The sequence below is a fragment of the Dendrobates tinctorius genome, unplaced genomic scaffold, assembly GCF_039654945.1.
Source record: "Dendrobates tinctorius isolate UK_male_01 unplaced genomic scaffold, ASM3965494v1 ptg000177l, whole genome shotgun sequence".
In the NCBI taxonomy this organism is placed as follows: domain Eukaryota; kingdom Metazoa; phylum Chordata; class Amphibia; order Anura; family Dendrobatidae; genus Dendrobates; species Dendrobates tinctorius.
The window spans coordinates 9,940,286-9,964,401 of NW_027361844.1; the positions used below are offsets into that span (position 1 = coordinate 9,940,286).

A 24,116-nucleotide genomic window follows, 5' to 3' on the forward strand; every position below is an offset into this window, starting at 1 on the left:
CCCGGTCAGGATCGCTGGTGCATTGCTAAATGGTCGCTAGTGAGCTGCCACACAGGCAGATCTCACAGCGATGTAGCGACGCAGCAGTGGTCGTTACTTACCTTTCAGACGCGGCGATCCTGACGTCCACGCGTCTCTTGTCGGCGCCAGCAGAAAGCGCAGCAGGAAGCGTCCGATGAGAAATGGAGCTGCACGATCAGCGACAGACAGCGGGGGAGCCGGTCGGAGGTAAGTATCACACATAGCGATATCGCTGCTGCGTCACAAAATCGGTGACGCTTTAGCGATATCGCTATGTGTAAAGGCCCCTTCAGAGAAATGGATATATAGATTATTCCCACCAAATTAAAATTGGCGATACTGACACTGGACCAGAGGTAAAGCAGGGGTATATTATAATTTATTTATTTTTTATACTCCTTCATGGTGGCGCTGCTACTTGCAGCCTTCTGTCCTAGACACGCATCCGCTTGTACATAGAGGTAAATATGGTCCTGAGTTGGGAGCCATTTTCTTAATATGTGAAGCCATGTTTCTTGTTCAGCCAGCCTGTCCTGTCGGAATGATGTTCCCGTCTATAAGTTGGCTGCAGATGCAGCATTCTACAGCTAGCCAATCATAATACTTGCTCACTGATTTGAAAATGAGCTGGTGGGAAAAAGAAACTACTAACGACTTCACAACCAATTTCTACGAAATATTCAGCAAGGGCAGGTCATTTTGTCAGCAGGTCACCTTTGTTTTTTTTTTGGTTTTTTGCATTTTTTTGTCTCCCTAAGGTAAAATTTTGTGCCATTACTGATTTATATAATTACACACATACAGTGAGAGAAATAAGTATTGGATCCCTTGCTGATTTTTGTTTACTCAATGACACAGACATGAACAGTATAATTTTAAGGGTAGGTTAGTTTTAACATTGAGAGATAGAATATAAAAAATAAAATCAAGAAAATCACATTGTACAAGTTATATAAATGTATTTGCATTTTGCAGTGAGAATTAAGTGTTTGATCCCTCTGGCATACAAGACCTAATACTTGGTGGCAAAACCCTTGTTGGCAAGCACAGCAGTCAGACATTTTTTGTAGTTGATGATGAGGTTTGCACACGTCAGGAGGAATTTTGGTCCACTCCTCTTTGCAGATCATCTCTAGATCCTTAAGATGTTGAGGCTGTCGCTTGGCAACTCGGAGCTTCAACTCTCTCCATAACTTTTCTATGGGATTAAGGTCTGGAGAGTGGCTAGGCCACTCCATGACCTTAATGTGCTTCTTTTTGAGCCACTCCTTTGTTGCCTTTGCTGTGTAGTATGTTTTGGGTCATTGTCTTGCTGGTAGACCCAGCCACAACCCATTTTTAATGTCCTGGTGGAGGGAAGGAGGTTGTTACTCAGGATTTTACAGTGCATGGCTCCATCCATTCTCCCACTGATGTGGTGAAGTATTCCTGTGCCCTTAGCAGAGAAACACCCCCAAAACCTAATGTTTCCACCTCCATGCTTGACAGTGGGGACGTTGTTCTTTGGGTAATGGGCAGCATTTCTCCTCCTCCAAACGTGGCAAGTTGAGTTGATGCCAAAGAGCTTAATTTTTGTCTCATCTGACCACAGCACCTTCTCCCAATCACTCTCAGAATCATCCAGGTGTTCATTGGAAAACTTCAGATGGGCCTGCACATGTGTCTTCTTGAGCAGGGAGACCTTGCGGGCACTGCAGGATTTTAAACCTTTACGGCGTGATATGTTACCAATGGTTTTCTTGGTGACTGTGGTTCCAGCTTCCTTGAGATTATTAACAAGTTGCCTTCCTCATGATCAAGGATACCCCACGAGGTGAGATTTTGCATGGTGCCCCAGATCAATGTCGATTGACACTCATTTTGTATTTCTTCCATTTTCTTACATTGCACCAACAGTTGTCTCCTTCTCACCCAGCGTCTTACTTATGGATTTGTAGCCCATTCCAGCTTTGTGCAGTTCTATGATCTTGTCCCTGACATTTTTATAAAGCTCTTTGGTCTTGCCCATGTTGTAGACGTTAGAGTCTGAGTTTGTGGACAGGAGTCTTTTATAAAGGTGACTATGTAAGGCAATTGTCTTTAATGCAGGTAATGAGTTAGGGGCATCTATCTGGTCTGTAGGAGCCAGAACTTTTTAAGTATTTGATCCCCTACCAACCATTATTTCCCACTGCAAAATGCAGATAAATTTATACAATGTGATTTTCTGGATGTTATTTTTGATATTCTATCTCTCAATGTTAAAATTAACCTACCCTTATTATAGACTGTTAATGTCTTTGTCAGTGGGCAAACTTGCAAAATCAGCAAGGGATCAAATTCTTAATTCCCCCACTGTATATTTATAGAGAGAAAGCTGAGGTTTGCTTCTATAATTGTTTGTGGTGCTGAGATTATGATAGTAGGGTCACTGAAGCTATGCGAGCTTCGTGATATGAAGTGGTCTCTCTGCTGCTCCTTTTCCTACTGGCTTGGCTCAGAACTTGGTGACAGGTGCAGCACTGGGGTTATGGGTTCAACTTCTCCCCTTTTTTATCTGTCAGGTGTGAGTTTTCATATTGCGCACACCTGTTAGGCTGAGTTCACACGTGGCATTTTTTTCGCGTTTCCGCGGCGGTTTTAACCGCGCGATTTTGACGCGAAAAATAAGCATCCCATGCATTCCTATGGGATTCCGCAATGCTGTGCTAATGCTGCGGTTTTTACCGCGGCGGAATCGCTTTGCGGTAAAAACCGCAGCATGCTCATTAATTTGCGGAATCGCGGCGATCCCGCACCCATAGGAATGCATTGTTCCACTTACTTTCCGCATGTGGCTGTGCACACCATGCGAAAAGGAAGCAGAACATTTGCGGATGGTACCCACGGTCCGGAGGAGAGGAGACTGTCCTCCGGGCTTTGGGTACCATATCCCTGTAAAAAATAGAATTTAAAAATAAAAAATATTGTTATTCTCACCCTCCGACGTCCCGCACAGTCTTCCCGCTTCTCTTCACGCTCCCGTTCCCAGTAGTCCTTTGCGAAAATGCCTGCGATGGCGTCCGTTCTCGCGGGATTGCGAAGTCTCTCGGTCATTCACGCAACGTCATCGCGAATAACCGCGAGACATCGCGATCCCGCGAGAACGGACGTCATCGCGGGCATTTTCGCAAAGGATTACTGGGAAAGAATGCGCGGGAAGTTGGAAGGTAAGAATAACACCATTTTTTTTATTTTGTTTTACATTTTATCTTTTACTACTGATGCTGCATAGGCGGCCTCAGTAGTAAAAAGTTGGTCACACTCGTCAAACACTATGTTTGACGAGTGTGACCAACCTGTCAATCAGTTCTCCAAGAGATGCTACAGATCGCTTGGAAAACGCTAGCATTCTGCAAGCTAAATACGCTTGCAAAATGCTAGTTTTTCCGCGGGAAAATCGCTCGAATTTAAAATGCGATTTTTCCGCGGACTGGAATTCCGGAATTCTCGCGGTAATTTCCGCGAGAGTTCCGGTACGTGTGCACTTAGCCTTACTTGCCACAGATAAGTTTGAACGAGCATCACATGCTTGAAACACAGTTGCTCATAAACAGTTTTGGAAAGATGTCAACAATTTTGTTTGTTTTTGTGCGAATTGATGTCCAGTTTGCCTTGTTTTTTTTTTTTTGTTTTTTTTTTCCAGTACACAAAGGACATAAACATGTGTATAATAAAACATGTGCAATTGTAGTAATTTTGTGGAACAATTTCAAGGGTGCCAACACTTTCGGCCCTGATTTTGTGCGTATATACAGTATTTATATATACAGCTCTGGCTAAAATTGAGACCACTGCAAAATTCATTTTGTTTGATTTTTCTCTTTATAGGTAAATTTTTGAGTAAAATGTAAATTGCTCCTTTGTTATATAAATTTAACAACATGTCTTCGAATTTCCAAGCACTAAATCTTGTATTTATTTTCAGAAAATAAGAAATGATCAAAATAACAAAAAATGGCGTGCTTGCAGACCTCAAATAATGTTAAGGAAACAAGTTGATAATCATTTAGAAACAATACTAATGTTTTAACTCAGGAAGCATTCAGAAATCAATATTTTGTGGAATAACCATGATTTTTAATCACAGCTTTCATGTGTCTTGGCATGCTTTCCACCAGTCTTTCACACTGCTTTTGGGTGACCTTATGCCACTCCTGGTAAAAAAAAATGTAAGCAGTTCTACAGTTTTTCTTTTGTTTGATGGCTTGTGACTATCCATCTTCCTCTTGATTACATTCCAGAGGTTTTCAATGGGGTTCAGGTCTGGAGATTGGGCTGGCCATGACAGGAATTTGATGTGGTGGTCCTTCATCCACAAATTGACCTACCTGTGTGACATGGCGCATTGTCCTGTTGGAACAACCAGTCCTCAGAGTTGGGGACCTGTTATGAATGAGTCACCGAGGAGGAAAAAACAAAAAGCAAGTTAAGCCCAGAAAATCGGAGAGGTTGGTAACTAGCGGATTGCAGACCCCTGATCCTATCCACAACAGCTAGCAGTAGCCGTGGAGCATGCCAACGGTGGTTCTAGACGCCTCGTCACGGCTGGAGAACTAAATAAGCCTAAAGAAAGAAAGGGAAAATCTAAACTGCCCCAGAGCAGATCCCAACATGTATTGTCGGTGAAACAAGATGAAAACACAGACACAGGTAGAAAGATAGGCTGAGCAAACGATGGGGCCCTCGCTAACTAGTAAGGACAGGAAAGAAAAGCTGCTGTCTGCAATCATGCAAAAAAAACCCTGCCAAAAAGAATGTCCAACACGTCTGATAGAAAAAGGCCCTGAAGTCGCTAGACTTCAAATAACTATATCAGCACTCAGGTATATTCTGAAGACAGAGCAAAAGAGATCAACTGATCAGAGACAAAATGGGGATTCAGCCCAGTCCCAGCCAGGGCTGGCTGAACACAAAAACTAAGTAAACCAGACAAAAACTCATATGAACAATAGCAGAGAAAATTTAGCTTTAGGAATGGCAGGAACCAAACTGGAAACCAGGAGCCACAGTCAGGAAAAATCACCAGGAAGAAACTAGGGAGTCGGCTGCCTTAAATCCAATCAAACTCCTCATGTCCAATCGCAGTCCTCTTCCTCAGGTGGCCGGTCTCTGCAATTTAGATCAGCTTCATTACCTCCCTTCAACAACAGAGGGAGTCCAGATAGAGAACTCACTACTCCTCTGTCAGCACAGCCAGCTCCATAACACTCACCAGAAGCCAGAGGCAAACCCGAAAATAAGCTCACAACAAGGAACATTACCTGAGCAGAAGGAATCAACTGTTTTTCCAGGATAACCTTGTATGCGGCTTGATTCGTACGTCCTTCGAAAAGATTAACATGACCAATTCCAGCCTTGCTGAAGCATCCCCAGATCATCACCAATCCTCCACCAAATTTCACAGTGGGTGCAAGACACTGTGGCTTGTACGCTTCTCCAGATCTCCGTCTAACCATTAGAAGACCAAGTGTTGAGTCTAATTTTCAGCTTTGCCCATCAGAGAAGATTACCTTACTCCAGTCCTCTATGGTCCAATCCTTAAGGTCTTTGGCAAACTTCAGCCTGGCTCTCCTTTGCTTCTCATTAAAGGCTTTTTTCTACCTTTATGTGACTTGAGCCCTGCCTGTTACAAACTGTTCTTGCCATGCACTTCACCCCAGCTGCCATTTGCCATTCCTTTTGTAGGTCACTTGATGTCATCCTGCGGTTGCTGAGTGACATTTGGATAAGATGACGGTCATCCCAGTCAGTGGAGAGCCGTTTTTGCCCCCTGCCAGTCTGTAGCTTTGTTGTACCCAGTGTCTGCTGCTTGAACTTGTTGTAATGGACTGCTGTCTTAGAAATTTCAAGGATGGAGGCAATATGACACTCACTGTATCCCTCTGCTAGTTTAGTCAGAATTGAGCCCTTCTTTTCCTCAATCAAGACTTTTCTTTTCAACTCCTTTGGCATGGTTAAGAGATTTTTTTCATTCCTATTACTTTTGGGATATTACTAGCACTTGTTTTGCCATCCAGCTTGCCCTATTGCAAAAGGATTGTGAACACCACAGCGGGGTTTTTATACTTTCCTTCGTTAAATAAGATTTGGTTCAGGTGATCACCTAATCAGAAGCACATTAAGTAGAATGAGGTGTACTCTGGTGGGAATTCAACTGACACTGGAATGGAATGGCTGTCACACATGTAGAGAAGCTGATTTTTATAAAACTGTGCAGTGGTTTTAGTTTTTGCCAGAGCTATATATATATATATATATATATATATATATATATATATATATATATATATATATATATATATATATTCTCTCTCCAAAGCATCAATTACCATCTCGTTTGTCATAAATTTTGCTCCTTTCAATGATTTTTTTTTGAGTTTCACAAGGAGAAAATAATCAGATGGAGCCAAAACCAGAGAATATGGAGAATGGTCAACAGTTTCCAAGTTGTTTCCATTGAGTTTTTGCAGGGCAACACGAGACTTGTGGTGGCGCGTTGTCCTGCAAAAACAAGACACCTTTGAAAAGAGTTTTTGATGAAGTTTCACCGTTCACCTGATATGTTTAACTTTTTTTAATCACAATTTCAAAATAACAGAACCTTTTCTGCTAAAACTTAGCATTTGCACTTTAGATAATTGAAGTGTAAATATTTCTCCGTACTTCCTGTCTGTGTTGTATGCAGTATATATCATTGTGTTTTCTCTCCTTCAGGTTATGGTTGAAAACTCCGATTTTACACCATCCCAGGTCGGTTGCCTCTTCACATTCTTGGCTCGCCAGCTGGCCAAACCAGACAACACACTTTTTGTTAATAGAGTGTTGTTCGATCAGGTAAGAATGAAAGTTTATTTTAAAGTGGATGTATCATCGAAAGAGTATCTATTGTGTAAATCAGATTTCTACTGTAAATGCATTTTTCACCCCTTGTCCCTACAAAGCACAAGGGAATCCTGATAAATATTGTATGTCTTTTACATGGATTCTGGTGATTGATTTTTGTAGGTTAGGGGAGGAAGGAGAATTACCGTACTATGAAAGGGAATCTCTCACCCCCTGGATGATTTTCAGCTAATACTATGGGCGTACAGGTAATAAAATGGTAAACCAGTCTTCCCTGTATGCCTCATAGCTGCAGTATAGATCATGAGGAATGTAGTTAGTGTTTTTAATGATTTCTTCCAGGCTCCAGTGCGTGTGGTGCCTGGAAGGAATCCTTGCCTCCTCTCCATTTAAAGTGGCACCCTTATCCCATTCTTGTCACACTGACCTGTGACGTGCAGTTTTGGCACTGTAATTCCATACATGCGCCGTCCACTTGCGCGGTTATGTGAAAGTTATCTGCCCTTCTATAGGAAGAGTCTTCATCCATCTTCTGCGCTGGTGAGTCTGCTATTGTGTAGTGATTTGCATGCTCAGAAGATCGGGGAAGACTCTGCCCATAGAAGTTTCACACAACCGCTTGAGTGGACTGCGCATGCCCTGGAATACAGCGCTGCAACTGCACATCACAGGTCAGTGTGACGTATATGAGAGGGGGTGCTATTATATTGAGAGGAGCAGGGAATTCTTCCAGGCACCACATGCCCCATAGCCTGGACTACATCATTAACGTAAAACATTATAACTGCATTTCTTAAGATCTTCAACGCAGCTATGAGGCATACAGGTAAGACTGGTTTACCATTCTATTACCTGTATGCCCATAGTAATAGAGCAATATCGTCCAGGGGGTGACAGTCCCCTTAACCAGATCTGCTATTGTATTCATGTGTTGAGCAATATGTAATTCTTGCAATTAATGCAGCTCTCTTTAATAGGTTTTGGAGTTTCTGTGCAGTCCAGATGATGATTCTAGACATTCAGAAAGACAACAGGTAAGGCCACTTGGATACAGGCCCCATAGTGATCTTTATTTGTGGCATGTGCAATACACATTTCAGGCAATGCTTTAAGTGAACCTGTTATGTGAGTCAAGCTGCTCAACCACAGGGGGCACGCATCAGGCATCGGCTGTATCATCTCACCCAAGAATGTTGGACTCTGAAACGCCATAGCTTTTCAGAGAACATACTTTAAAAGCCACCAAGGACCAAGCCTGCATGTACACTGATTGGACACACTGGTGACCAGCTGCATCCCTCCGCCCGCTGCCTCGGATTGACAGGTTTCTGTTAATACATGCATGGATTGGGTCCAGTTGGATAAAACATGTTAGATGGCCGGAGCTGGTGGACTAAGCCGATTCTTCAACAATGATGATGTTTATTTTATCACAATGCGTTTCAACTTTGTCCTGGCATCTTATCAACTGAAAAAATTCAAATGTAGACAGAGACCTATCAATTTAGGGCAGTGGGCGGCTTTTAAATTATAGTTTTCTCTGAAAAGTCAGTGTTTCATAGTCAGACATACCTGGCTGAGATCGTGCAACCTGTGCCTGCTACGTGGTGTCCGTGAATGGAGACGTCCTTTAAAATTTTGACTTTATTAATTTTGAAAAACTTAACCGTATGGCATCATATAAAGTCAAGACACATACCTATACCTTGCTTGCCTGTTTTGAGCTGGAGCAGAGCTCTTAATCATAGATTTAGGTAGATACATCAGGTCACATTTGAAATGTCCCACTCTCCCTCTTATATTAGAGCTGATTATGTGGAAAATGGCAATACCTCTCCTAACTGGAGGCCTAAAAAATGAGAACGGGAAGAAAGCAAGCCCTCAATTCCATGTTATCCTCGCCGTCATCAGTAATTTGTCATGTAAAATGTATTTCTCTGGAACAGCCAATGGTTTTATCAGAAGACTCTTTTGACCCTGCTAATTGATAGGTTTGCACTACTATTAACTATAGATGAGTTTGATACATCTTGATTTGTAAAAAAAAAAACCCCAATGTTGCCTTTAATAAATTTGCCTGAAATATTCCAGTTCGCTGCCATTTTCTTAATGTGGACAATGCAGCCTCGGATATAACTGAGCAATGTTTTCCAAACTGTCATTTGCATTCCTTGTATGAACCGGATATTGCTTTTCGATTACAGGACATCGGGGCTGAAGCAGTAATAATGGCAGCATTAGTACATTGGTTTTATTACAAAAAAAATCCTGATTTCTATCCAGTGCAATCACGGCTTCATTGCTGGATATTTTCCAGGAATCTGTTGAGCACAACTGTCTCCCTCTTTTTATTTACAATAGATTCTTGGCAAAATTAATTTAAGCTGCGGGGAGAGAGTAACGCCAGATCTTTATTATTTGACAGGCTGATAAAGGAAGGGCAGTGGTTGTGAAATCTATAAACAACATAACTTAGCATTAGTGTCAGACTCTGAGACATACTGTACACTCATCTGTCATCCAATCTTTTAGCAGAATTCAGAGAGTAACTTCAAACATGTATCGCTGAGGTAATCTCTGTGGGTGTATTATAGAGGACCTGTCTCCAGGGTAGAAGAGGCCAGTATGTGCTCTATTCCTGATGCTCCCCTGAGTATTTCATGTTTCTTATTTATTTAATTCTGCCATATGGTTCCAGCGATCTGGGACTTATTTGGTGTTGTTTCTTATAGTTCTCATCAAGAGGGTGGTGATTAATAAGGATGGATCTGCAGTACCTGCTGCAGTCACTATACAATTGGTGAAGCTGTTCTGCTCTGTGAACGGAGCACGACCTCCCGGCAGCAGGTACAGCTGATCAGCACTGGTACTGGGTGCCGCACCTCCACCCATCTGGTAATGATGACCTATCTTAAGGATAGGCCATCAATATAAAAATATCGGACAACCTCTTTTTAAAAGCAATATCCCAAATCTATACAGTAATTGTGTGTAAAAAGCAGCAATGGAGGTGGGAGTGCGTCGTCTTGTTCTGTTGGGAAACAGCCAGTGGTTCCTACCTGGCAGCTTAAATGTGGTCGCACACATTGTCTTTGTTGCGAATCCATTTCTATATTTTTGCATACTCCAAAAAGTATTTACGGTAATCACCATCAGAATATTATTTTCAATACCACACGTGTATAATGTAATCACAGGTGTGGCACCCAATATTCAGCATGTAGGATGGACTATTGGCATCTTGGACACCCATGTTTGCTGGTATTTGTCAGACTCGGCAGGGTCTATCAAGAGAGATTTCAGCAGTGTCTGTTCCTGGAGAGGCAACTACCACAACTAGTCCCATATGCTTTACATTTAGCGCTGTCACTTTGTAGAACCTAGGGTTGTTCCCTACCGGTGCTGCAGTGTCTGCTCCTGGAGCTAGTAACTACCACAACTGGTCCCATACGCTGTACATTTAGCGCTGTCACTTTGCATAATCTATGGTTAACCCCTTCATGACCCAGCCTATTTTGACCTTAATGACCTGGCCATTTTTTGCAATTCTGACCAGTGTCCCTTTATGAGGTAATAACTCTGGAAAGCTTCAACGCATCCTAGCGATTCTGAGATTGTTTTTTCGTGACATATTGGGCTTCATGTTAGTGGTAAATTTAGGTCGATAATTTTTGCGTTTATTTGTGAAAAAATCAGAAATTTGGCGAAAATTTTGAAAATTTCGCAATTTTCAAATTTTGAATTTTTATTCTGTTAAACTAGAGAGTTATGTGACACAAAATAGTTACTAAATAACATTTCCCACATGTCTACTTTACATCAGCACAATTTTGGAAGCAAAATATTTTTTTGTTAGGAAGTTATAAGGGTTAAAATTTGATCAGCGATTTCTCATTTTTACAACAAAATTTACAAAACCATTTTTTTTATGGACCACCTCACATTTGAAGTCACTTTGAGGGGTCTATATGGCAGAAAATACCAAAAAGTGACACCATTCTAAACACTGCACCCCTCAAGCTACTCAAAACCACATTCAAGAAGATTATTAACCCTTCAGGTGTTTCACAACAGCTAAGGCAATGTGGAAGGAAAAAATGGACATTTTAATTTTTCCAACACAAATTTCCTTTCAGCATCAATTTTTTCATTTTCACATGGGCAACAGGATAAAATGGATCCTAAAATTTGTTGGGCAATTTCCCCTGAGTACACCGATACCTCATATGTGGTCATAAACCACTGTTTGGGCGTACGGCAGGGCTCAGATGGGAAGGAGCACCATTTGACTTTTTGAATGGAAAATATGCTGGAATATTTAGCGGTTGCCTTGTCGCGTTTGGAGAGTCACTGTGTGCCTAAACACTGGAGCTCCCCCACAAGTGACATCATTTTGGTAACTAGACCCCTTAAGGAACTTATCTAGATGTGTAGTGAGCACTTTGAACCCCCAAGTGCCTCACAAAAGTTTATAACATAGAGCAGTGAAAATAAAAAATCTTTTTTTTTTCCTCAAAAATGATTTTTTAGCACGCTATTTTTTATTTTCACAAGGGTAACAGGAGAAATTGGACCACAAAAGTTGTTGTCCAGATTGTCCTGAGTACGCTGGTACCCCATATGTGGGGGGGGGGGCACTGTTTGGGTGCACGGCAGGGCGCAGAAGGGAATGAGCGCCATTTGACTTTTTGAAATGAAAATTGGCTCCAATCGTTAGCGGACACCATGTCGCGTTTGGAGATCCCCTGTGTGCCTAAACTTTGGAGCTCCCCCACAAATGACCCCATTTTGGAAACTAGACCCCCTAAGGAACTTATCTAGATGCATAGTGAGCACTTTGAACCCCCAGGTGATTCACAGAAGTTTATAATGCAGAGCAGTGAAAATAAAAAATCATTTTTTTTTCCTAAAAAAAATTTTTTTAGTCTGCAATTTTTTATTTTCACAAGGGTACCAGGATAAATTGGACCTCAAAAGTTGTTTTCCAGTTTGTCCTGAGTACGCTGGTACCCCATATGTGGGGGGAGACCACTGTTTGGGCACACGTCGGGGCTCGGAAGGGAAGTAGTGACATTTTGAAATGCTGACTTTGATGGAATAGTCTGCGGGCATCATGTTACATTTGCTGAGCCCCTGTGTGCCTAAACAGTAGAAACCCCCCACAAGGGACCCCATTTTGGAAACAAGACCCCCCAAGGAACTTATCTAGATGTGTGGTGAGCACCTTGAACCCCAAGTGCTTCACAGAAGATTGTAACGCAGAGCCGTGAAAATAAAAAATCATTTTTTTTCCCTCAAAAAAAATGATTTTTAGCCCGCAATTTTTTTTTTCACAAGGGTAACAGGAGAAATTGGACCCCAAAAGTTGTCTAGTTTGTCCTGAGTACGCTGATACCCCATATGTGGGGGATGACCACTGTATGGGCACACGTCAGGGCTCGGAAGGGAAGTAGTGACGTTTTGGTATTCAGACTTTGATGGAATGGTCTGCGGGCATCATGTTACATTTGCAGAGCCCTTGATGTTCCTAAACTGTGGAAACCCCCCACAAGTGACCCCATTTTGGAAACTAGACCCCATAAGGAACTTGCCTAGATGTGTGGTGAGCACCTTGAACCCCGAAGTGCTTCACAGAAGATTGTAACGCAGAGCCATGAAAATAAAAAATCTTTTTTTTTTCCTCAAAAAATGAAATTTTAGCTCGCAATTTTTTATTTTCACAAGGGTCACAGGAGAAATTGGACCCCAAAAGTTGTTGTCCAGTTTGTCCTGAGTACGCTGGTACCCCATATGTGGGGGGGAAACCACTGTTTGGGCACACGTTGGGTCTCAGCAGGGAAGTAGTGACATTTTGAAATGCTGACTTTGATGGAATGGTCTGCGGGCGTCATGTTATATTTGCTGAGCCCCTGTGTGCCTAAACAGTAGAAACCTCCCACAAGTGACCCCATTTTGGAAACTAGACCCCCCAGGGAACTTATCTAGATGTATGGTGAGCACCTTGAACCCCCAAGTGCTTCACAGAAGTTTATAACGCAGAGCCGTGAAAATAAAAAAACATTTTTTTCCTCAAAAAAAATGATTTTTAGCCCGCAATTTTTTTTTTCACAAGGGTAACAGGATAAATTGGACCCCAAAAGTTGTTGTCCAGTTTGTCCTGAGTACGCTGATACCCCATATGTGTGGGGGAACCATTGTTTGGGCACACGTCAGGGCTCGGAATGGAAGTAGTGACGTTTTGAAATGCAGACTTTGATGGAATAGTCTGCAGTCGTCATTACGTTTGCAGAGCCCCTGATGTGCCTAAACAGTGGAAACCCCCCACAAGTGACCCCATTTTGGAAACTAGACCTTCCAAGGAACTTATGTAGATGTATGGTGAGCACTTTCAACCCCCAAGTGCTTCACAGAAGTTTATAATGCAGAGACATGAAAATGAAAAAAACATTTTTTTTCCACAAAAATAATTTTCTAGCCCCCAATTTTTTATTTTCCCAAGGGTAACAGGAGAAATTAGACACCAAAAGTTGTTGTGCATTTTTTCCTGAGTACGCCGATACCCCATATGTGGGGGGGTAAACCACTGTCTGGGCACACGTCGGGGCTTGGAAGGGAGTGAGCACCATTTGACTTTTTGAACGCAAAATTGGCTGGAATCAAATATACTGTTTTCATAGGCAGTTTGTTCAAAAACATTGCAATTATACTAGAATATTAGATTACTGGAAAATAACAATGACTGCAATTCATATAGGTAATTTAGAAAAAAATATGAGGAAATTTTTTTGCATAATAATTTGGAACACAGTGTAAGAGAAACGGTAAGAGTTTTTGCGGAGTCAAAAGTAAGAAAAGTTTGAATTCTTGAAATGTTTTTGAGGTCCAGATGACAAGAGCGAGCCAGTGATCTTATGTGGGGGACAAAGGAAAGCTTGAAGTCAAGTTCTTCATAAGTTTCTGGGTGTTAATGGCCTGTATGTTTCTATGAATATGGACAGTGGGGGTGACCTGAGCAGTCTGGCAGTTCTTGATAGAGAATGAAAGAAGGTTGTGGTCAGAGAGGGGAGTTAGCAAAATCATCCACTGCACAAAGCCAAGAGAAGACCAAGTCGAGGGAGTTTCCGTCTTCATGCATTACAGAATTAGTAATCTGCAAAAGGCCAAACGAGGAGGTTAAAGATGAGAGGTGAGTAGCAGATGGGGAGAGGGGAAGAGCAATGGGGATGTTGAAATCGCCCATGATGAGGGTAGGGATGTCACAGGAGAGAAAATGTGGAAGCCAAGTGGCAAAATGATCCAGGAACTGATGGGAGGGGCCGGGAGGACGATATACCACCGCCACTCGCATGGAGATGGGGGTGTAGAGTCTGACAGCATGGACCTCAAAAGAAGGGAAGACAAATGAGGGTACTTGAGGGATAACCTGAAAGGTACATTTTGGTGATCGGAGCAGACCAACGCCTCCACTTGCTCTATTGTCTAATCTTGGGGTATGGGAGAAGTGTAGTCCACCATATGAAAGAGCAGCGGTAGTGTCTGACTGCTGGATCCAGGTTTCAGTAAGAGCCAGAAGGTTAAGAGAATTCTGGAAAAAGTCATGAATGAAGGAGAGTTTGTTACACACTGAGCGAGAATTCCAAAGGGCACAATTAAGAGAAACAGATGGCAGGCAGGGATTATTAATAAGACTAGAGGGGTTTCTGAGTGTAGCAGTTGGGGGTTTGACTTTCTATAACATGGGGGACCAGGGTTGGGAGCAATGTCTCCTGCGACTAGAAGAAGGAGGATAGAAAGAGTGAGCATATGGTTAAGTGATTTGTGAGAGCGTCTCTGATGAATGGTGGGACTGAATGGATTTGTGCTGTGTAGCAATGTGAAAAGAGTGTGAGTGCTATACATAGGAGAGGAATGGAGTGAGGGGCCAATATGGACGGAGTGTAGTGAGTTAATACCAGGGCGGTGGATGTGTGTAAATGCAGCGGCCAGGATATAAATTATACAAATGCATTTGATAAATATTTGCCTTGTCAGCCCTGTCGCTTTGTAGATTCTAGGACTAATCCTACCGGTACAGAAGTGTATGCATCTGGAGCTGGCAATGACCACAACCGGTCCCATACGCTACACATTTAGCGCTGTCACTTTGCGTAATCTAGGGTTAATCCCTACCGGTGCGGCATCTGGATGCAGTCTGCATGTTCTGCTGTGCCTCATACTTTCTATGCTTGACATGGTAGAATCAGACTACTTTTGGCAGCAATGGCATATGTTAGAGGTTATGTTCTCTGCACTGTGCCACAAATGATTTGGGCATTATAGAAATCACAGCACATAAATACATTAAGGCTTACGAGGAGATATTATTCAGTAGCAGTGAACTGTCTGACCTCCTAATTAGTTGCCAGGAACCTTTGTAAGACCGTGTACAGGAGAATATAGAAATTGATGTTCTATTCAGTAATAGTACCTCTGCTGATAAATTGCACGCCATGTGAGTTCAGAAGGAATTGTAAATGCTTCCGGACTACCTGGGGCTCTCTGTCTAGTGATCTTGTACCGTGCAAACCTCCTTCTGTGATTTTGATGGCTTCTGTTTTAGGTTCTCCTGGAGCTGCTTCAGGCTGGAGGAATTGTTCAGTTTGAAGAGAACAGACTGATCCAACTGGCAGAACGAGCACAGTTGTAAGGTTCCTTTTATTTCTACAGTTTGTTTTTTTTTCAAGCAATTGCTGGCTATTATAATCATCATGAGCCATTTTTTACTATTCAGGCTGGGTTGACACACCTGACATTCCCCAGACCATGCTGTGGGTCTTCTGACCCAAACTCAACAGTCTTGTAAGCATATATGAAACTGTTGAGTTTGGGTCAGGGGAGACTCGGACGGTCCAGGCAAAGCAGTCCGTTCTCGCAGTGTGAATGTCTGACACATGAAACTCCTAATCTCCTTGTACATTTGTCTGAGGGTTTACTAGAATTTTTGCTTAAACATATATTGTAAAGAAAAAAATGTAAAATTTAAGGAAGCTCTCCTATCAGTTTTTATCTTGATATATATAGCGGTCATCCATATTATATAGCAGTGTGTGCTTACAATGGCTCATTTTGCGTTGCTACCTAGCTAATTCTTCTCTTTTTTTTTTCTTTTTTTTTTCCTCTCTGCTCTATGTAGAAACAGGAAGTCTCTTGTCCCTGCATTTAACATCCCCCCTCTTCAACTCCTGGCCCAGCTGCTCCCTTCTCCACCCTGATAGTGACTTTTGCAGTGACTGATGAGCCTTACAGGGAAAATTTACCTCCTGTTTCTACTTAAAGCTTACAATGATTCAGCTAGTTAGTTATGATCATGTGAAGTCATAGGCCTAATGGAAAATAGTAGAATTAACTGGGTAGAAAGGCAAAATGAGCAATTGTAAGTGTAGTATGATTGCAATATAGCAACACATTTTGTTGGAAATGCTTCTGTAAGCCCTTCACAACATGTCGTGCATGTACAGCACATGTCATGTCTTTCCATTTGGCGCTGAACCCACATCTTTCCCGGCACAGGTCAGCTGAAATGAACAGCTGACTTGTGCCCCTAACAGCCTCGGGTGGAATCGCGATCCACCCGCAGCTGTTAACCTGTCAAATGCCGCTGTCAATCTCTGACAGCAGCATTTAATGTGATTGCGCCAGAAGCGCAATCACATTACCGTTGGTTTCCGATGGGTTTGCGTAACAACCGGGGGTCTGCAACAGACCCATGGGATTGTCATTGCCGGTCGGCGCTCATATAAAGTGAGTATTTCTGCTACACACAGGCGATCTGACCAGTGCCTGTGTGTAGCAGAGGCGATCAGAAGATTGCAGCTTTTAGTCTCCCATGGGGACCACTGAAGCAAGTGAAATGTGGAAAAAAATTTTTTAAATATAAAAGATCAAATCGCCTCCCTTTCGCCCCATTCAAAATGAAACAATAAAAAAATGCATATTTGGTATCTCCGTGTTCATAATCGCCCAATCTATCAAGATATAAAATCGATCGGTAAATAACATAGTGAAAAAAGTCAAAACACCAGAATTACTTTTTTTGGTCACCGCAAAATTGCATTAAAATGCAAAAACTCACGATCAAAACATCGCATCTAGACCAAATTGGTATAATTAAGAACGTCAGCCCGGCAGACAAAAAAAAGCCCTCACCCAGCCCCAGAACACACACAATGGAGACGCTACGGGTCTCGGAATATTACCCCTTTTTTTTTTTTTTTTTTTTTTGTTTAAACAAATTTTGAATATTTTTTCACCACATCCATAAGAGAGAACCTAGACATGTTTGGTATCTACAAACTCATAATGACTTGGAGAAACATAATGGCAGGTTAGTTTTAGCATTTGCTGAACATGGTGAAAAAAAACTGTTGTGGAATTGCCCATTTATTGCAGTTTTACAGTACTTAGATTTTTTTTGCCCGTTTTCCAGTACACAATATGATAAAACCAATGGTGTCGTTAAAAAAAAAAAAAAAAAAAAAAAGAAAGCCCTCTCATGGCCATGTTGACGGAAAAATAAAAAAGTTATGGCTCTAGGAAGAAGGGGAGCAAAGAACAATTAATAATTTAATTTTATTACTTCAAATCTTCTAATATAAGGAGCCCTTTGTGTCTACAGTTACTCTGCCGACCGGTATCATTGGTTGCCACTGGCTGCACAGCATTTCCTGATATTTTTTAGCTGAAGCATATGAGGTATCATCTGCATTTGTTATTAATTGTCTTTTTCTCTGTTTTGTATCTAGTTACCAGATCTGTGAGTTTATGTATGAAAGAAAGCACCTATATGACAAAATCGTAGAATGTTATTTGCAAGATCCCATGAGAAAGGTACCATGGAAATATTCAGTAACCTTTTTTCCATTACTCAATATAAGAGATTTTCTGTCTACCAAGAAGCTGAGTGGGAAGGCATGTTTTACACACACTACCTATTTCTACCTGCTGTTCGGAATATGGATGGATATTTCTTCCAATATTGAGCTTTCATTACACTTACATAGTCCAGGGGTATTGTGGATTGCAAAATATCTGTTGGCTTCTTCTAATAGGTTTACTAAAAATGAAAACTTCTATGTATACACACCACAACATTGAAATTGCAGCATCAAAGAGGAAAGATCATGGAATGATAGACATGTTAATGATATTCAGATGATGAAAAATGCAAACCCCAAATCTCCATTTATTCAGTATCGAGTATGATCACCACATGCTGAATTACCCACATTTACATGCCCTAGCTGCTATCCTTCAGTAATGTTATTAATGGTGGTTTGAGGAATGTTCTGACATGCTGAATACACTTGGGCATCATCAAGATCCGCTGATGACAGCTCCCTTCCCTGTTGCTGACTAATGACTTCTCGGATGTGCATAATGGGAGACAAGTTTGACGACCATGATAGGAAGTTCACACCCTGCAGGCAACTCACAGTAGCACGAGCAACATGTAGCCTGGTATTGTGGCATTGAAAAACTGCTCCGAGGCACTTTGGAGAAATGGCTGTACCGCTGGTTCCTCAACCAAATCAATGTGATACCGAGCTGTTGGCATACCGGAATCAAGACTAAAAAGGTTTGCTACCATACGTTTTGCCATCCAAGCCATAATCCCACGAAGAAAACTGATGAGGCATTCCCTTGTGAAGTCCTCTTCATGGTGTTGCCCCCATGGTCTCCATAACAATCTCCAGATATCATTGTGTCCAAGATAAAAGGAGGGCTCCTCGCGGAAGAGTATAGACTTCTATTCAAGCCTCTGTTGTCGTTTTGCTCTGCATAACGATATCCACTGAGATCGGAGGCGTGAGGTCAATGGAACACCTTTTAGCTCAACTTCTGACTCGTTTCCCAGTTTTGTGCATATGCCTTCTGTTGGTTTATTAAGACAGTGTTTTTTGTTTTTTTTTTTTATATAATTGTAAATTTTTATTAAAATTTTACAAATTGTTAACAAATGGACAAAAGTCCAGACACATTAACAATCCAAGGCATATGAACACTGAATTGAAAAAGTTACAATGACAGGGCAATGTAAGACCCAATACTAAAAAAAAAAAAAAAATTCCCTCATCATGTACCAGTCTATAAATTACAACAAAAGCATACAAGTAAAAGCAAAAAGAGATTATCATGTGAAAATTTTTACAACAATGGACAAGACAGGACAACCACTCAAAGGAAGGGAGGAGAGTACAACATCAGAGAAGAGAATGGACCGAATAGGTCAAAGCTAACTCGGACGTTTCCCTGGGCCCAATAGTCATCCCATGGGGCCCATACGGAATCAAAATGATCCACTCTAGCATTCAGAAGAGCTGTCATATATTCCATCCTTTTGAATATCATTGATTCTATGTAATAAATGCTGATGGGAGGGAGGAGAGTTCTGCTTTCATTTAAGGGCAGTCGGACACCTAGCCGCAGTAAGGATATGCAATAACATCTTTGAGTTTTTCCCCATACCCTTTGGTGTAATATTTGAGATATGTAAGAGGGACTAGCCCCACTTTTACATAAAGGACCCTGGAGATCAATTGTCACCTCCTCCCAAAAGCCTGTAATCTCACTGCAAGACCACAAAATAAGATACTGTGTTCCCACCTCAGAGCCACAGTGCCAACACCTATCTGAAATTTAAGGATTCAGTCTATGAAGGAGATCAGGTGGGTGATATCAAAACATTAGTATTTTATGCTGGTTCTTATTTGTAGAGAGTGCAAATAGAGGACTTAGACGCTTTTTCCCAAATAATGCTCCAACTCTGGGGTGACGACCCCTTTCCCAAGATAGACTCCCATTTTGCACATATAGGGATGTTTGACCTGTTGGCCCCCTCAAGGGAGAACCCAGAATTCTGTATATTTCAGATAGTAGTCGTTTAGTTGACAGCTCTCTCCTGCAAATTCTTTCAAAGTCCGTCAGGAGCAAGACCCCAGAAAAGCCATAGAGTGAGGAAGCAAAATGTTAGCACTCTTTATTAGTAATAGGATACCTGGACTTGACAACATCAAAAGTGAGAAGCTCCAGCGTGTCCCCGTCTACCAAGTCCGCAAACCTAAACAAGCCTGCAAAGGATCACGGGTGTGCCCTCGCATAATCCATATTATTTGGCAAGAGGTTGAAATATGAAAGAACTCATTGGCAAATTAGGGGAGGCCAAACGAAGCCTCCTCCCAAAAGAAAGCCATATTTGTTGTGAGCTCACTTTCGGGTTTGCTTCTGGTGAGGGTTATGGAGCTGGCTGTGCTGACAGAGGAGTAGTGAGTTCTCTATCTGGACTCCCTCTGTTGGTGAAGGGAGGTAATGAAGCTGATCTAAATGGCAGAGATTGGCCACCTGAGGAAGAGGACTGTGATTGGACATCAGGAGTTTCTGATTGGATTTAAGGCAAGCCGACTCCCTAGTTTCTTGCTGGTGATTTTTCGTGACTGTGGCTCCTGGTTTCCAGTTTGGTTCCTGCCTTCCTAAAGCTAAGTTTTCTCTGCTATTGTTCATATGAGTTTTTGTCTGGTTTACTTAGTTTTTGTGTTCAGCCAGCCCTGGCTGGGACTGGGCTGAATCCCCATTTTGTCTCTGATCAGTTGATCTCTTTTGCTCTGTCTTCAGAATATACCTGAGTGCTGATATAGTTATTTGAAGTCTAGTGACTTCAGGGCCTTTTTCTATCAGACGTGTTGGACTTTCTTTTTGGCAGGATTTTTTGGGTGATTGCAGACAGCAGCTTTTCTTTCCTGTCCTTTCTAGTTAGCGAGAGCCCCATCGTTTGCTCAGCCTATCTTTCTACCTGTGTCTGTGTTTTCATCTTGATTCACCGACAATACATGTTGGAGGCTGTCTATTGCTTTGGGGTCTGCTCTGGGGCAGTTTTAGATTTTCCCTTTCTTTCGTTAGGCTTATTTAGTTCTCCGGCCGTGACGAGGCGTCTAGGACCACCGTAGGCACGCTCCACGGCTACTGCTAGTTGTTGTGGATAGGATCAGGGGTCTGCAATCCGCTAGTTACCAACCACTCCGGTTTTCTGGGCTTAGCTTGCTTTTTGTTTTTTTCCTCCTCAGTGACTCATTCATAACATATATCCCTCGTGAGTAGCATGGTGCCCAATAGGTCGTCTGGAATTCTAATGGTCCTATTTAACCCTAATAATGAATTTGGATGAATTGGTGCCAACCATAGTTTTTCAACTTCTGTCCATTTATTATATGCCCTTAACGACGCCCGCAAGGGAATTCTACGTAAATGAGCAGCCCAATAGTATTTAATAATGTCAGGGAACAATAGGCCCCCTTGTGATTTGTTAGAAACAAGGAAACTCTTAGAGATCCTTTGACGTTTATCACTCCATATGAACCTTAACATGGCAGCCTGGAGGGATTTAAGTTCACACATTGGGACTTTGACAGGCAGGGTCTTAAGACACTGTTTAACACCTTGCATTTAGTAGGTGATGTCTAATTTCAATTGCAGTACACAGTAGATCACTTGTGCCATTTTTCTAAGCTGACGTTACATCCGTACAGAGATTCACCTTTCAATACAGAGTTGTTCAAAAAATCACATAAGTATAGGTTGGGGTTAAATCATGTACACTCCCCCCCCTAAAGTAAATCAAATAGTGGAATACTCCCATAACATAATTGAAGCAGAGACTAGAAACTTGTGTAAACAATAACCAAAGGAATAAATTAAAATCACCTTTTTATTTTTAAAAAATAATTTAAAAAAATTCAACGCCAAAATCCGTGTGGATCAGGTCTAACAATGAGAAAAATGTGGGGAAACAAAATCTGGCCCTGAAACAATACATATGGGTATATACACACTGACAACCATCTTTACAATTCCTCATTTTGAGTATAAAAGGATATAAAAGATGGTGTCCTGAGGTAGCAGAGTTGGCATAGTTAGCAGAGTTAGTTAAGTGAAAGTGACAGTTTTTTTTTGAAATGCCATATAGCTGCAGTGATTGCCCATAGCTAGAAGAAGGTACACCCACCAGGAACTGCCCCGACACGTGCTTGGAGTGTATTTTTTTTTACAGGGGAGATTATTACTTTTCTCCATGTTAGACCTCATCAACACTTTCATTTTGGTTTTGAATTTTGTAATTATTTTTTCATAATACAAAAGTGATTTTAATTTATTCCTTTGTGTAGCCGTTATTGTTTATTCTACTTTCTCGTCTTTGTTTCGAAGAGATTCACCTCTGTGCATTTCATGCTGTCATTCCAGTTTCCTCATCGTTCTCCCAACTACGTGGACATGCAGTGCCGAACAGAGCTTGCGTCTCATGTTGATTTGCCAATGTGATAAACCAAGATTACTCCGCTCAAGGATTCTGATGCTTTCCGTTTTTGACAAGTGGCGATAACTAGCATGTTGATGAACAGGAGGCATCAAACAATCATCCCATAAGAGTTTTTCTGATTTTTGAGGTTTTATCTGGCTTAAAAAATTGCTTTCAGTCTGGCTGTTTTCATCTCCCATCTTCCATAGATTGGAGCTAGGTGCTTGAAAAATTGATCATTTCTACATCTTGGCGACCCCTGCTACTTCCTAGATTGGCATAACCTTACGACTTGTCCTTTGTGTTGCAATTTCAATGCTGAGATCTATAGACCTGCATTTGGAAAACAAGACTTTGTTGAACCAGGAACATTTTTTGGTTTTAGTTTATACAATGCTGTTCTGTATAATTATCAGGTGTCAATCTAGGTCTGATTAGGGTTTACACCTTAAAATATATCAGAGAGCTGCATATATAGAGCATGCATCAGCAAAAAAGTGCAATAATAAGCCCAACTATCTGATGAACTCCTAGGCAAACCACTGGGAATGTGGATTTCCTCATTGGTCCATCTGTTTACTGATAAATGGGACAATAACAACTGTATACCATGATAATAAGTATGCAACCAAAAATGTAAACACATTCTACCTAATAGATATAACTATATAGAAATGGGATCACTATGAGGAGATTTTTATGTCAATAATACAAAATTTATTTAGTTAAATACTAACCATGTCCATGATTATAGGTCATGACAATTTATATGAGAATTTGATACACAGCATGAAACTCATCACAAAAACATAGGAACTCACTAGCATAGAGCACCCAAAATGGCTGGAGGTTCGAAAAGTCAAAATGACTATAAATATAATATAATAACAGGTGTTAGAGCAGTGCAGACACAATATGAGCCAACATTATTTGATGTAAGTAAGAACCTCAGACACCAATATTGATCACAGGTAAATATACATATATCTAGTCCATATAGAGTTAATGAAATGAGGTTAGTAATATAACCATTAGAAATACAAATTTAATAATAAGTCTAGACATATGTTTAAATAATTGCCCAAACAGAGTCTATTAGCATCCCTTCAAATAAGGGGGGAAAATTATACCTGAGGTCATGGTGCCAACAGCAATAGGTAGGTGCCCCTCTCAGCAGCTGAGGCTGTATGATTGCTGACGTGCAGTACTCGGAAGCAGCCACCACACATTGTACGGAGCGCTGCTGTTCTCCATTCAACTTATACATCCAACCTCTCCTGGCGCTAATAACTGGCGATCGCTGGCGTTGTCAGCCCCCCACTGATCTGGTATTGATTATGAATCCTGTGGATGGGTAATTAATAGAGGCCTGGACAAGCCTGTTATAGGTTAGCGCAGCTTTCCTCACATCATGTCAGTCTATACATGGGCTGCTGGTGGAGGAGCTTGTGACCAGACCCGTCCATCCGCCTCCTTCAATTGTAAAACACCTCACATGCCAATGCTGCTCCATCACCTCACATGTTCCTCCATTAGCGGCCATTTTATGAATAAAAGAGGGCCGATTGGGCTGTGAGGGAAGCTGCAATAACAAGATAAAGTGGCTAACGTCTTCAAAGGATTCTCATCCATAACATTGGCCATATACCTTCAATAAATTTTGGTGGATCTGAAAACCAAGGATCAGACATGCTGGATTTGATTGTGATGATTGAAGTTGCCCAAAGACAAGTGCTGCTAGAGATATCTGAAAAGGGCTTGTATACCTCTCTGTAAGCTTGCAGTCTCGGACAGGGGAGATGGGGAATATAGTACTCGGAGTGCTTAACGTATAGTTATAGTCCGTTATTGCCAATTTGTGCTTTACCGTGGGCAGCTCAAGGGAAGACATTGATGCAATATATGC

The 24,116-nt window shown here is 41.6% G+C and overlaps 1 protein-coding gene across 4 annotated transcripts in view; it reads left to right on the top strand.

Annotated features, from left to right (window-relative positions):
* VPS8 (VPS8 subunit of CORVET complex) overlaps positions 1–24,116 on the top strand; it is a 313,830-nt gene that overhangs the window by 171,085 nt on the left and 118,629 nt on the right. For all 4 annotated transcript variants that reach the window (XM_073551536.1, XM_073551537.1, XM_073551539.1 and 1 more), the window contains 4 exons: positions 6,757–6,876; positions 7,863–7,919; positions 15,485–15,567; positions 17,667–17,751. In XM_073551536.1, coding sequence (XP_073407637.1) covers positions 6,757–6,876; positions 7,863–7,919; positions 15,485–15,567; positions 17,667–17,751 — 345 coding nt within the window. The remainder of the gene's footprint in view (positions 1–6,756; positions 6,877–7,862; positions 7,920–15,484; positions 15,568–17,666; positions 17,752–24,116) is intronic.